The 14,928-nt window shown below is 36.0% G+C and overlaps 3 protein-coding genes across 3 annotated transcripts; 2 read left to right on the plus strand and 1 right to left on the minus strand.

Annotated features, from left to right (window-relative positions):
* The first annotated feature begins 2,520 nt into the window (after positions 1–2,520).
* Positions 2,521–6,210, plus strand: LOC113357345 (protein trichome birefringence-like 10). The gene is made up of 4 exons (XM_026600722.1): positions 2,521–3,266; positions 4,263–4,652; positions 5,084–5,242; positions 5,476–6,210. The coding sequence occupies exons 1-4, from the start codon at positions 2,791–2,793 to the stop codon at positions 5,846–5,848; spliced, it is 1,398 nt and encodes a 465-aa protein (XP_026456507.1). The 5' UTR covers positions 2,521–2,790; the 3' UTR covers positions 5,849–6,210.
* Positions 6,211–6,571: 361 nt separating this feature from the next.
* LOC113359976 lies at positions 6,572–7,318 on the minus strand. Its single transcript, XM_026603531.1, has one exon. The coding sequence runs from the start codon at positions 7,316–7,318 to the stop codon at positions 6,572–6,574; it is 747 nt and encodes a 248-aa protein (XP_026459316.1).
* Positions 7,319–9,299: 1,981 nt separating this feature from the next.
* LOC113359977 lies at positions 9,300–9,938 on the plus strand. Its single transcript, XM_026603532.1, has one exon. It carries the CDS (start codon positions 9,300–9,302, stop codon positions 9,936–9,938), a length of 639 nt encoding a protein of 212 aa, XP_026459317.1.
* The last annotated feature ends 4,990 nt before the right edge of the window (positions 9,939–14,928 follow it).

The following is a 14,928-nucleotide window of genomic DNA, read 5'->3' on the forward strand; positions in this document are numbered from 1 at the left end:
TAAATTAGCTATTTTTTAAAATAATCGGATAAGGGCTGGTTTTTTTTTAATTTTTCAATGACCTTTTTTTGTCATGTAGTTGTAGGCCCAAATTAATGGGCATAGGCCCCAATTTAGCCAGGTAGCAAAGACGTATGAAATTTTATAAAGAGCTTAAGGAAGTTCTAGACTTCTAGTGCACGATTGCATGCGCTAAAAGAGTTGTAACCTTTTAAATGAGAACAGTGCGGGTTTAATCAAATCCCTTCCACCAAAATTACGACCTTACTTTGCTTGTTTTTCCACATGTTGTGTAACACAGCCTCACAATTAATGGTGCCCTTATCTTTAGAGTGTCTGTACTTATATTTTCTGTTACTGTCAGTCTCACATGTGTGTTGTACATGTGTAAACTAATCTGTTCTGACCACTGTTGTTACTACACGTGTATAGTGTAGATTGGTTTGTCTATATAAATGTAATGTCATGACAGCTCCTGTAACAACTTTGACTGTTTTTCATTAAATAAAATATCATTTCTTTTCACCTGTCATTATGGTACCGAGAGCAGGTTAAGCTTTTTGATCCTTCAATGGTGATTTTTTCTTCATCTTCAACGAAACTCTGTGTCCTTTTTTCTCTTGCGACGGTGATTCACAGATACACTTTTTGGTGAAGATTATTTTCCTCCGGTATTCTTTGTTTTCCAATTCTTGCGAACTTTCTGAGATCTACTTTTGTTTTTTGAGCTTTTCAATTCGTTCTTTAATCAAGATTTACTCGAAATCTTGATATGTTTGTTCATCATAATCGCTACTATCTTGATTTACTTTCTTTTTCTCTCAAATCTTGATTTCTGTTTTTCAATTTTATCTCAAATCTTGATTTCATTCGATGGATCACAGACCTAATGTTCGCATTTCCACACTTTCGCTCAATACTATTGCTCATATAATTCCTTTGAAACTCAAGGATGATAATTTCATCACCTGGAAAAATATCATTTCTTTTCACCTGTCATTAACAACAACATTCAAAATACATAATTACCATTGTGGCCATTAATTAACGGCTATATTCACGAGACTTAAAAGAACAAAAAAAAAAAAAAAGCAGGATAACGGAAGACAAAAAGTAGTACCCTTTTTTCAAATGATGCCAACATACTTTCTTCATGGGAAGAGTAGTTGAGTTCAGCATGTAACAAATTTGCATGAATCCATATATTCTCATCATGACCTTCAACCCTACCACACTTCATGAATAATTAGGTCTTACTGATTATGAGTAATTATTTGCTACCCTGGTTAACCCCAGTCTGCATTATGAAGATATCTGAATACAATATTGAAATTATTTCTTGTTGTTGTTGACAGTTTAAACCAAACTTAATAGATGCAAGTCGAATAAAAATATAACAGATGTCACTGTAATATTCTGGTCAAGTTATTAGGTGATGACACCAGTGACTAGAAACGGAGACTCTTCACGGGCAAATTCTTTAGCGATAAAAATAAACAAAAATGTGCCTCTGGCTCTGGACGATGAAATGACCAGTGAGACTAAAATTTTCTCGATGCTGCAACAAAGTGGATTACAAACTTGGGACTCTGATTTCGAATAATGCCTATCTTGGAAATATGAGATATCCTCCTGCTTTACCTCGATTCTATAAGAATGTTCAAGACTTGTTTAACAAACCCTGGTACTGCCCCAGCAGTAATTCACCACTACATTACAAACAAAGGTAATTTACCCCACTACCTCTTTAAACTCTCCGAATTTAACCGTCATATTGATGTCTCCACTCTCCATTTCTTTACTGCTGAGTTTTACTTCTTTATACACCTCCACATCAAACTCTTGATACACCAAACATAAACAACCATTGGATCCAAAGTCAACATTTTAATTGGCAGACTCTCTGGCTACCTCTCCGTCACAAAGATATTTTTACATGGGTGGGCAAGAAGCCAAGAAATCATACTTACCATAGCAAAATACGGTAAAGTCACTAAGTGATAACAACAATGATATGAACTTGTCAGCACCAAACCAACAACTTATTTGTTAAAAGAGAATCTCGAAAATATATTCGATATTAACTATGAGATAATTTATCAATCTTCAAATTTTCATATGTGAATCTGGTTTATGTATAAGCACCCATGTCAGAATTCCTATGTTAGCTTTCAAAACTAGTTGCCAAATAATTTTGCATGACAGAAAGCATTTTGCAGGCTTGCGTTCGAACACTTTTGACGTAGTATCATCACAAACCAACCATTTCGTGTATAGGGTTGAGAAAATATTTGTAAAATCACTAAATTTGTCCAAATTAACTAGATTGATCTTAAACGGTTGCCGTTGCAGGGGCATAGTCCCCGGTGATGCTAGCTAGTATCATGAGACTGTTTAGTAGCATAGCTTTACACTTTTTATCTCTTACTGTAACTGTCAAAAACCCACGAAGACATGAATGCAGACAGCCTCTATTCTTTCTCTCTCTCTCTTAGAAATCACACTCACTCACTATCTCTCTCTCCACTAAACACGGTTACAGAGGAATCACTGCTCTTTTTACCATTTTTAATTGAACCCTCTTTTAATGAGTCCTTCTGTACTCTTAAAAACCTCCTCAGTTTAGAAAAAAACCTTCTTAGTTTAGACAGAAAAAACTTCATTTTCTGTCTCTCTAGATGCAAATGTATAGAAAGATTTAATTTTTGCACTTCATTTTTCAAAACCCATGTCTCGATTTGTCAAAAGAACATTACAGAAAATCTAGAAATACCCATTTTTTCAGTTTAAATGACTGAGAGGCAAAGAAATCAAGACCCAGAAACAACAATGGCATACTTGGAAGTACTGAAGAAGTTAAAACGTGTAAAACCCATTGAACCAGGGATCTTGAGTTGTTTTTTGTTGACAGTTTTTTGTTTCCTTTCTTGTTTTTTTTACTTAGATTATTACAAACTTGTTGTGATGAAAGGGTTTGAGTTTCATCAGATTTCGAAGAGATTTGATTGGTTAGGAGTTAGTAATGAAACTTCTGCTCCTGTTGATTTCAATGGTGATGTTAAAAGAGTTAGATTTTATGGTGAAGAAGGAGGAGGAGAAGACTGTGATGTGTTTGATGGTGATTGGGTATGGGATGAATCATATCCGTTGTATGAGTCTACAGATTGTAAGTTTATGGATGAAGGGTTTCGTTGTTCTGAAAATGGTAGACAAGATAAGTTCTATACTAAATGGAGATGGCAACCTAAACATTGCAACTTACCCAGGTGTGATTCTAGTTTGCCTTTGAACCCTCTTTTGTTAGATTCTTGATTTTTTTCATGTATGGGTTTTGTCCGAGTTTCTGGAAAAATTGAATTTGACTAGTTGTTGGAGTTCTATATTCCTCTATGTTTGATTTTCTTATGAACTGATTAGGCCTAGCACATTTTTATACTCTTAGAACATTTTGGACTATTGGAACTGAATTTATTTAACAAAATCGTACCTGGTCTAATTGTTTTGAAATTTTGACTAAAAAACTTAGAAATTGACTGATGAAATTAACTTCCTGCTGCTTTCTTCAAGTTTGTAATGATTTCTCGGTGACATATGTTGCGGGGGTTCGAACAACTTACGCTTTTCTAAGTTTATTCCGATTGATTTGACTTGAACCTATTGGAATATTTTGTTTGCTCTGAGGTTTTCTGTTGGTGAAGTACAGACTTTTACTTGTGGTTTTATTTAGATCTGCGAGCTTCTTAATTCATGCAATTGTGACTAAAATTATCCTAGAAAATGACTCCGTTAAGTTTGAATTGGTTTTGTAGAAAATAGTTTAGTTGCATCGAAAAGCTTTAGAATTTAGCTAAAATCTAATCTATCTTTTCTTTTCAACTTTGTATTCGTTTCTCACTCGATGATTCCTAGAGTTCATAGCAAATAGGCTTGATAAAGTCTTTTTGATCAATGTGGCTTAAATATATGGAATATAGTTTTGTGCGTTTTGTGCTTTAAGGTTTTCCACGGGCAAACTTATGCTCGTGGGTTTATTGGGATCTTTAAGCTTTTAAATTTGGCTTGAATGTAATCATTGTTTTATTGCATTGCAATCTCTTTCTAGGTACTTTTGAAGTTTGTGATGCTTGTTTTTTCGATTAGTTGATGGTGTTTGGAGTTTCGCTATATGTGTTTGGAGATCATACTTTATATCAAATTGACTAAATCTTTTGGACCTTCAAATATTATATAGAAATTCAGCCCTTCTCATTCTTCTGTAACAGATTTGATGCAAATACAATATTGGAAAAGCTGAGAAACAAAAGAGTTGTTTTTGTTGGCGATTCAATTGGTAGAAATCAATGGGAATCACTTCTCTGTATGCTGTCAATGGCGATTTCTGACAAGAGTTCAATTTATGAAGTGAATGGAAGTCCGATAACGAAACACAATGGGTATTTGGTGTTTATGTTTAAGGATTATAATTGTACTGTGGAGTACTATAGATCTCCATTTTTAGTGCCTCAGACACGGGCGCCGGTTGGGGCTCCCAAAGAGGTGAAAATGACACTCAAATTGGATCATATGGATTGGACTTCTGTGCAGTGGAGGGATGCAGATGTGCTGATTTTTAATACCGGGCACTGGTGGAACCATGAAAAAACCATAAGAGGGTAATTCCAATCTACCATAACTTCTTTTTTGTTTACCGCTTGGTATCTCTTCCATTTTCCATTCAATCAGTGGCAAAGCATATAACTTCAAAGCTTTCATATGTTCTGTTTGCTTGTTTGGGCCTATGTTTCAAAGTATATAACTTCGATCATAGGAACAGCATAACTAAAGAAATTTCTTCATATAATGGAGGTTGTTTTACATTGTTCTCTACAGCTGTCCTTCATTAACTGATATTATACTTTAGGCGCTCTATGTTAGGTACTGAGAGCACATTCAAGCTAAACTAACATATCTATACCAGTACAATATGGATGTACAATATCAAATTCACACTCAAAGAGAGTTTATTCGCTGATTATCTAATTACCTGTTGTGTATTGGTGCGAACTCTTATCTGATCTTGGAAATTCTTATTGGTTGGTCACAGGGGGTGCTATTTCCAAGTAGGGAAAAAGTTGAGGATGAATATGACTGTTGAACAAGCATATGAAAGGTCGATTGAGACGTTGGTCCACTGGCTTGGTACAGAAGTGAATACAAGCAAGACCCAGGTCTTCTATCGCACCTATGCACCCGTCCATTTCAGGTTTGTTTCTTAAACTTTATTGTCTCTCAGACTCGAAAATCATTTCTCATTTAAGTGCTTAAATATCTGTCATGCATTTGTTTTCTTGTTCTATGACAGTACTTGTTCATGTATGATTTGTTCACTTTGTGTTGTTAATGTTTATTATTAAGTAGATTTGTCATACGTATATCATGTTCGACTCGTACATTCAGTTCAGCAAATTTTTAATAAACAGCAAACTTCTTTTACAGAGGCGGGGACTGGAAAACTGGAGGAAGCTGTCACTTGGAGACACTACCTGAATTAGCTTCAACTCCATCTCGACTGAGTCCCCAATTTCACATAGTCAGTAATGTATTTGTAAATCATGCAAATGAGCCTCAAATGTCTGCACTGAGCCTGCTGAACGTTACAGAAATGAGTACGCGGAGGAAAGATGGGCATTCATCTGTGTACTATATCGGAACTGGTGGTCCTGCTCCTCTTCACAGGCAGGATTGCAGCCACTGGTGCCTGCCTGGGGTTCCCGATGTATGGAATGAACTCCTTTATGCAGTCTACCTGAATAGAGTATTAACTCCTCCGCATAATTTGCATAACCACACACGACTCATGGGGAAATAGTCACTTGTAAATTGCAGAAGATCTGAATATCCCAATACTTCTTAGAAGACCTGCAATTTTCTCAAGGGTTGGCACATACAAGATGAATGCTGCTAGGATTTCATCATCCTGTTATGAAGAGAAGGTCGCAACAGGATTCGTTGCAAGCCTTGTATTCTGGGTAGTTAGTTGGACAAATTATACGGCACTTTTTATTCTTATATTCTTATATGGTCGCAAGGTATAGCTCCCCTTAGCATGAAATTACACAATGTGGCATTCATTCCATTATTTGATGTAATTTGTGTAGATATATATCAATTCAAATTTGAATGCCAAATTTTGTCAAGATTAAATTATGAAGCAATGGTTTCTGTGAGAAACTTTCTGTAATCTTCTTCTTTCACACTGATTTCTTGCAAATTGATTTCTAATAAGTTGCAGAATACCTTCCGGCTTTCTGCCATTTCCTCAAACACTTAACAGGAACAAAATTGAATTAAGGCTTTAACAGTCCTATTCCGCATTGCTCTTTAGGCTCCATGAAAACTCAAAATTAACATCTTTGCTTTTGCTTTTGCTTTCTCGTTATCTTCTCAAACAAAATTTAAAGTTTTAAACACAATTCTCTCAAGAAAACAAAAAAGAAATCATCTCCAAAACTTGAAAAGAAAAATGAAAAAAAAATTAACCATACAAAAATTGAACTAATGCTAGGTAATGATGCTAGCTAGCATTTTCCTTTCACAATGCTCTTCTTCTTCTTGTCCATGTCCTTTTTCTTCTTGTTACAAACTCCATGAATGGTGAAGAAGAAACCCTAAAACTCTTGACCCATTTCTGCAAATCTTCTCCTCTGTTGAAGCCCAAGCTCATCAAAACAGCACAAGTACAGAATCCAAAACCCCAACTTTTGATCCCTCTCTTCCAATCTCTTTCAAGAACACTCAACAAAAACAACCCTAAAATCCCAAAAATTCCTAAATCACTCAACCCTTGAGATTCCTTCCTGAAAACCAATAACAGCACCAAAACGCAAACACCAAACAGATACTTGAGAATCCCCAAATTCATCTTCTTCCTTCTCCATCCATCACCTCCTCCACCTCCTCCTCTAAACCCATTCCAAGAACCACCAAATCCTCCCCCATTACCACCTTTACTCCTTAGCCCTTCTCTGATGATCAGATTAACTGGTTCGGGAAAGAAATTCAGATTCGTCGCAATTCGTAAAGCAGACTCTATTAGGGTTTTCCCAGATTTACCTAATCCAATTGTTCCCCTTCTCTTCCTTGCACAAACAATTGCATTAGTTCTCGATCTTTTCCTTTGAGAAGACGATGTGAGATTGAAATGTAAAGGTAATTGAGATGGTTCTTTCTTGATCAGATTCAGGAGATTTCTTGATTGAAAAGAAAGATGATTCTTATTGTTAGTGAAAAGAAGATGTGATTGAAAATAAGAATCAAGAACTAAACTTTGATGCTGCATTTTTTTTATTTTTTATTTTGTTTAGGTTCTCTATGTCTCTCTGGGAAAAAGGGAAACGAACACAAAATCTATATGTAGAGAGAGAGTGTGTGAGAAAAGAGGAGAGTAGCGGACCGTTTGTTTGCAGTTGACAAACCCCATGTTTTGGTAGGGCTCGGCCGCTCAGTATTGGATTTGGGCGCCTGGTTTAGCACTTTAGCTTGACTCCATATAAGGTTGGCATGGCTGACTGGTTCAAATTCATTAGCTCGACTCCTTTTCTTTTTTTCTCTTTGATAAACAAGGAACCTTTTTATTAATAGGATTTCAAGGTTACAATGAGTTTAAGATCGAAAATAAGAGAATACAAAATAATAAGAACATACCGTAAGAATACAATAGTCAGAAATCCGATAAGAGAAGAGAAGGATTATCGGAGTAAGACAAATACAAGTATGAATAAGATCCGATTAAATCGGAAGAAGGATGTTTTTTCTCGGAATTAAATTCCAACCATTTAGTTTGTTTTTCTTCTTTAGAAAGAAATGCTCCCAAAATAGGAGTGATTTGCTCAAATCTCTTGTAAATAGTGATGAAGCTTTCGTCATCAAAAAGACCACCGATAAAGATTTCGTCGCCGGATAAGTTGATGATGAAGATTCCGATGAAGAGTTCGTCGTCGGAGACAACGAAGATGGAGATTTTGTCGTTGGAGAGCATCACTATTGATCTTAGAGCTCAACCCAATAACCCAAAATCGCCATTAAAGCGAAGATAAACCTCAAAAGAGTAGATAAAACCACCAAAATGGTGTAGATAAGTAGAAAACATAATAAAAACTAAACTAATCTACTAAAGAACCTAGAAAGCAAGGAATAATGAAAAAATTTGCTCAGATCTAGTCCAAAAATGGACTAGATCTGACCAGAGAAGGGTTGTTTTTAATGGTTTTGTTGGAGAAAAAAAAGGAATAAGAGAGAGGAGAGAGAAGAGTCTTTAAAATTTTCAGGACTAGGTATTTCTTATTTTGCTTGAATCCATATAACGTTGGCATGACTGACTGGTTCAAATTCAAGCTTACAGAAAATATCGCTAACATAAAAAAAATAGAGTAACAGACTTTTTTTTTAAGAGGGGACCGGATTTGTTCCTCGTTATAGCTAAGGCCAACCACCATAGGCCATTGTTATAATGTAGTCATACGTCTTTAGCTTGACTTCAGTTTTTCATTTTTTTAGCTTAAACGGGAAATAGATCTATTCCGCTTATAGCTAAGAAATGCTCGACGGAAATTGAAGAAAGAAAGAAAAAGAGGGATAAAAGAAACGAAGAGAAACAACTTTTCAGAAAGTTAGACGTAAAAGAAAAAAACTGGCTCCGAGAAAAAGCTAATTAATTCTAAAAGTCGTTTTCAAAAACTAGCATTCCAACGAAATTTCAGCTTTTCTATTTTTATAATGCGTTTTGGATACCAGAAGCAGAAGACAATACTAAAAGTCAGAAAGTTAACTTCTTTTTACTTCGAGAAATCATTTTGAAATTATATCGTCAAACTAACTTCTGGGTTTTTTCCTCTGATGACTTGCTTTTGTTTTGCATTCAAAAAAAGATCGAGACCCTTTTATTTTATCTTATTTTCTCGTAGTTAAATGTCTGGAATAAGAAAAATAAGAAAATGAATAAACCAACAAGCAAGAAAAAGGTTTTTTTCCTCTTTCTCTTTTTTATTCCTCACGTCCAGGATTACGTCCTAGATCATTAGATAGGAATCCGAAGATAAAAAGAGAAACAAAGAATATCACTACTATGCCAACAAAGAGTTTGAGAGTAACCATTGCACAATCTCCAAGATCATTTTTGTAAAAAAAGGGGAATTTACTATTCTTTTTTAAACCACATATCCTCAAACACGCTACTCGAAGTCGAAAAGTTACATCTATTAAGCAACGAAGGTATAGAAACATGCTCTTAAAACTATGGGTGCAGAAATAACAAAATATTCATGAAGAATGCTATGCAACTTAATATGATCTCAGGTTTTAACATTAACTCCATTCAAATTTCCCATCTCCAATTTGCATATGATACACTAGTATTCTTAGATGTAACTGAAGAGGAAGCTCACAACTTGGTGATCATCCTTCAAGTTTTTGAAGCTATTACAGGCTTGAAGGTGAACTTCACTAAAAGCTCAGTTATTACCATTGGTGCAGATCATTCAGTTGCTGCCATTGCTGAGATTCTAAAATGTAAAATTGAAGTGCTACCTCTAAAATATTTGGGAATGGCAATGGGTGCTGCTTCAAGAAGTTATAACATTTGGGATTCAGTGATAGAGAAATTTCAAAAGAAATTAGCTCCATGGAAGAGGAAATTCTTCACTAAAGCAGGCAGAATTCTTTTGATGCATACCTCATTATCCAGCCTACCAATATATTATATGTCCATTTTCCAAATGTCAGTTTCCATTGAGAAGAAATTAGACCAGATAATGAGATATTTTCTTTGGGGTTCATCAGCTGACAAGAAAAGAATTAATTGGGTGGCATGGGATAGAGCCTGCAAACCAAAGAAATTGGGTGGCTTGGGAATCAGGAATCTCGGACTCACCAACAAGGCTTTATTGGCAAAATGGTCATGAAGGTTTTCAAAAGAAAAAAAGAAATTATGGAGAAGAGTAATTCAGGAGAAGATGCAGACTCATCCACAAACAATTTGGGTGAAAGATTACAACAAACCTCAAGGAAGAGGAATGTGGAACAATATTCAAAAGCAAAAAACAAGTGGTGCAACAAATTTCAACTCTCTACATGAACAAAAGGAATGCAGTTAGTTTTTGGTGTGATGCATGGTCTGGAACTCAACCTTTAAAGTCCATATTTCCATCAATATTGAAGCTAGCCACTCAGAAAAATGCTTCAGTTTCTGAGATGATACACACATCAACATGGAACTTGAAGCTTAGAAGAAAGCTATTGCAGACAGAAATTTCAGAAATGCTTGAGCTTTTTGCAGTGCTTGGAACCCCTCCAGATCTGGATGAACAACTGAAGATGAACTGCAATGCATAACTCCATGTGGTTTCAGCACGAAAACATGCTACAAATGGCTGGTAGAACAACTACCTGACACAACAAATTGAGTTCCTTATTCTTGTATCCGGATTAAGCCGGTACCTCCCAAAGTTCAGTTTTTCATGTGGACAGCTGCATAGAATTCTATTGCAACAACAGGCAACCTTATCAGAAGAGGATGCTCAATTCAGAATGTAATGTGTCCACTTTTACATCAAGTTCCTAAAATATTGGATCATCTATTGATGCATTGCACATTCTCTCACAACATTTGGGGAAGAAACAAAGGGATAAAATTATGGCCACTTATCATTTTTGTTGTATGTTGGGCCATATGGAACTAGAGGAGTAGGATGGTAATAATGACCAGAAAGAAACCTCAAGATGAAGGTGAAATCATTATAGAGATCAAAAATTTACTTAATGTACAGGGGAGAAAAGATAAAATTTCCAGAGCTACCTTCTTTGGAGAACTTGTCGCTCATTGGAAGGTAGTTATAGATTGTAGATAGCATGTAATTACTCACATGGGGGTTTGTTTTTTCATGTTTTTTTACATTTTTTCAATATATTATAAACCTTTTACAACTATGAATCAATATCAAAAGTGTAGAGCTAGGAATGAATGATCAATTTTGTGGGGTTTTGGTGTATGTAACCTATATAGTATGGGGTTGACAGTAGTTTTCACTTTTGGCAATACTTTTCTACCGTACATCACCCCATCCAACGGCAACTAATTTCGCTGAGGTGGCACTTGGTTTAAAAGAATTTATACGGAAGCAATTTTATACGGGAAACCAAAAGTTTTCTCTCCGTCAAAGAGGCAGAGTCGCAGAGAGGATCTAGGGCTGCAACTATTTTCTTCTTCTTGTTTGTGTTGAAGGGATTTTAATAGGTAAGATGGATAATTTGGGGATCGATTTATGGCATGAGATAATTATGTTTCAATGTATTAAGTTTGTTTCAATGATTCCAGGAGGACTCTTATTAAGGTTGATGTTGTAGCTTTTGGAAATCTTATCAAGTGTTTGCTTGCTTATTACATCGAACTTGACAACATCACACGCACGAGATATGGAAAAGGAAAATAAATGTGGAGGAGTTTCTGAGGTTCTTGAGGAGCAGGTAATTGTAGGCTTAGGTGATGTTAATTTGACTCCTAAGGCATAAGAAAAGGAGCAGGAGGCATCTAAAGCATTGCAGCACAATCAAGTGAAAACCGATTTCATGGCAGAGGGAAAGGAGCAGGAGGCATCTAAAGATATCAATGACGGAGATGATGCGACGTCCTCCTCCCAACACACTGCTGGTGCAGTTTTTAATCTGTGGCCCAAACATTTTCGTCTTATCAAGTCGCCACCTATGCCGCTTACAGATGCTGAAGTGGCGCAACAGATGCAAGCAGGTTTAAGGGACTTTCGCAAGGGGGAAAGTGCAAGGAGAAAATATCTCAAGGAAAGGGAGGAGGCTGCACGAGAGCTGATTGTTTCTCGCTTCAAATCTATGGGTGTTTGTAGTCAAGAGGACCATTCTTGAAAGGTCTTTGTTTTATTTTCAAAACTCGTGAATTCAGCTTTCTTTCTTGCTTGCTTTAAATTAACTTGGATCATGAATTATGAGTAGATTATTTGATAGCATGTCCACCATTACGCTTACTCGCTACTTTGATCTCATGATTATGTTATTAGACTCTGAGAAATTGTAATCTTTCCATGTCAGCGATGTTAATTTAGTCCATCCAGGTGGAGTTTTCAGTGCTGATACAGGACGTATTTGGCGCCTGGTCATTGCTTCCAAGATTTGACTAAATCTTGAATATTTATTAATTAGCATTTTTAATTGTTAGAATATTTATCTGTTTAAGAAGATTCTAGATTCAGGGTTTTATGTTCGTTGGCTATATATAGCCTTTGCACTGTAGCTTTCTGTTTAGCTGCGGCTCGCCTTTTATCGTTGAATGAAAACTATTAAGTTGTTGGTTTATACCATTGATTATTTGTCTCTTTTAACTCTTGGATTAGAGTCTTTGCTCTTGGATTGGAGTTTCTATCATCACCATTAAGGAGTGGATTCTCCTTCTCTTTTATCGCTTCCGCTTGTGCCATATCAGGTGGTATTCAGAGCAGGTTTTCCTGCGTTGTTCGTCTGTGAGGACGCCTAGAAGAATCAGTCGAGAATTCCTGTGATCTCTAGGTATTTATCAAAAAAAATATCAACAAAAAAAAAGTCAGTTGAAGGAAGATTTGGATCTTATTCATCATCACAGCTACGTAGGTACTTCACTGTTTGGTATGATCTCTGACTCTTCGATTAATTATTGATTCAGGGTTTTTGAAATCAAGGTTTTCAATTTTGGGTTATTTGTTTTACGTGTTGAGAAGGTCCTGTTTGGGAAAACAAGATTTCATAAGCAAATCTATTCGTAGGGTTTCACTTCCTTCTTTTATTACTCGTTATAATCAAGCCAATCTTACTCATCGGCATACCTATCAAACACTTTTTCAACAAGTTAATATATGAACTTACTGACTACAGACTCCTATTAATCTATATTGTTTTCGAAACAATGGAATACTCGACCGATTAGAGAAACAAATTATTTCCTGGATTTGTTAATGGGAGTATGTGTCGATTTATGATTGATGGTGGTTGCATTGATAATTTGGTGTCAAGAAAAATAGTATATTTCTTGGGTATGGAAATGGATCGGTATCCTCGTCCAGATCAGATCGAATGTGTGAACTGGGGTACAATTTCATGTGTCGATGTTTGCATATTTTCGTTGTCAATTGGTAACAAATATTATGATTCAATTGTATGTAAGGTTGTTGACATGGATCTCGATCTTGTGTTGGGAAAGCCATGGGTGCTCGAAGTTGGTGTTAAGCAGAGATGTTGGGACAGTTCGTATGAGTTTTGTTGGGGAAAGACAAAGGTAATTTTAATACCAGGGTCTAGACCCACGAAAGGAGCTGAGGAAGTGGTGTCCAGGACTTTAGGCCAAACACTTGACAACATGAGTACTTCCATTCAGCTGAGTGAACACGGTAAGGTGTATAAAAACTTTGTGAGTAATATTTATGAAGATCCTTTGGCTATGTTTGGTTCTGCAACTTCCATCAGATGTCATCAAGATTTTGCTTGGAAGGTTTCGTGGGAGTTCTTACATTGCAAGGGTGGGGACAAACAACATGGGTTGCTGAGACGTTACTGCATATAATGAATACTGCGAAATTGAATTTATTTGCGGAATGGCTAGTGATCCCAATGCATAACTCAAGGTAAACTTGTGTTACTAGTGGAAGTTCCAAATTTCTATCTCCAGTTTGTCATTTCCTGTTAAAACTCGAGACGAGTTTCATCGCAGTAGGGGAGCCTGATACAAGACGTATTTGGCGCCTGATCATTGTTTCCAAGATTTGACTAAATCTTGAATATTTATTATTAGCATTTTTAATTGTTAGAATATTCATCTGTTTAGGAAGATTCTAGGTTCAGGGTTTTATGTTCGTTGGCTATATATAGCCTTTGCACTGTAGCTTTCTGTTTAGCTGCGGCTCGCCTTTTATCGTTGAATAAAAACTATTAAGTTGTTGGTTTATACCATTGATTATTTGTCTCTTTTAACTCTTGGATTAGAGTTTTGCTCCTGAATTGGAGTTTCTATCATCACCATTAAGGAGTGGATTCTCCTTCTCTTTTATTGCTTCCGCTTGTGCCATATCAAGTGCCTACTTGTCAGAGTGTATGTATGTATCTTGCTTTCAGGGCATTATAATTCCCAATTGACAACCTAAATATGCAAGTGAAAGGAGCCTCAGCGCACCTGCTAATTCTGATGCATTGCACGATCTACACATAGGGGTCAGATATGTCAACATTTCAATTGGGCCAAGGCTTTAAAGAAAATCTTAAAGAACGATTTTCTGGGAACTACTTCAAAATGTGGGGGACTACTATTACTTTTTGGGTGGATGTTAGAATTAATATTGAGTCACCCCTTATCTAAGTCTTTTTTTAATACCAAACTTGCCCTTGATAATGATTAGCAAGTTAATTAATGATTAGTGAGATTAAATTAATAAGTTGATTTTTTTCAAAAGAAGAATTATTGAGAGGGAGAAGATGAAGATGAAGATGATAATGAAGATGAGGGTTTTGGAAGAAAAAAAGTTAGATCTTTTTCTTTAAGAGCCACAACAAGAGTATGATGTTTTGGATACTCATGGATACTTCAAATATATTTAATGGTGCTTGAATTTGGCCAAAACATTCCTAAAAATGAACAATTTACAAAATTGATTTCGGTTTGGTTAACAAAGCTCGGCTACGACATATGAAGAACATGTAGCCGAACTAATCTGCAAGTGTAGTTCGGCTAATGTTTCTGAAAACACAGGTAGCCGAACTCAGCTTTAATGGAGTGTTTTCTTTTAGAGAAAAGTTCGGTTAGGAGAAGAAAATTGCCACGTAACTGAACTCAATATATAGGTTTTTCAGAGAAAAGTTCGGTTAGGAGAAAAATATTGCGGCGTAACCGAACTTTTTACGACG

This window comes from Papaver somniferum, chromosome 3 (assembly GCF_003573695.1).
Source record: "Papaver somniferum cultivar HN1 chromosome 3, ASM357369v1, whole genome shotgun sequence".
Classification (NCBI taxonomy): domain Eukaryota; kingdom Viridiplantae; phylum Streptophyta; class Magnoliopsida; order Ranunculales; family Papaveraceae; genus Papaver; species Papaver somniferum.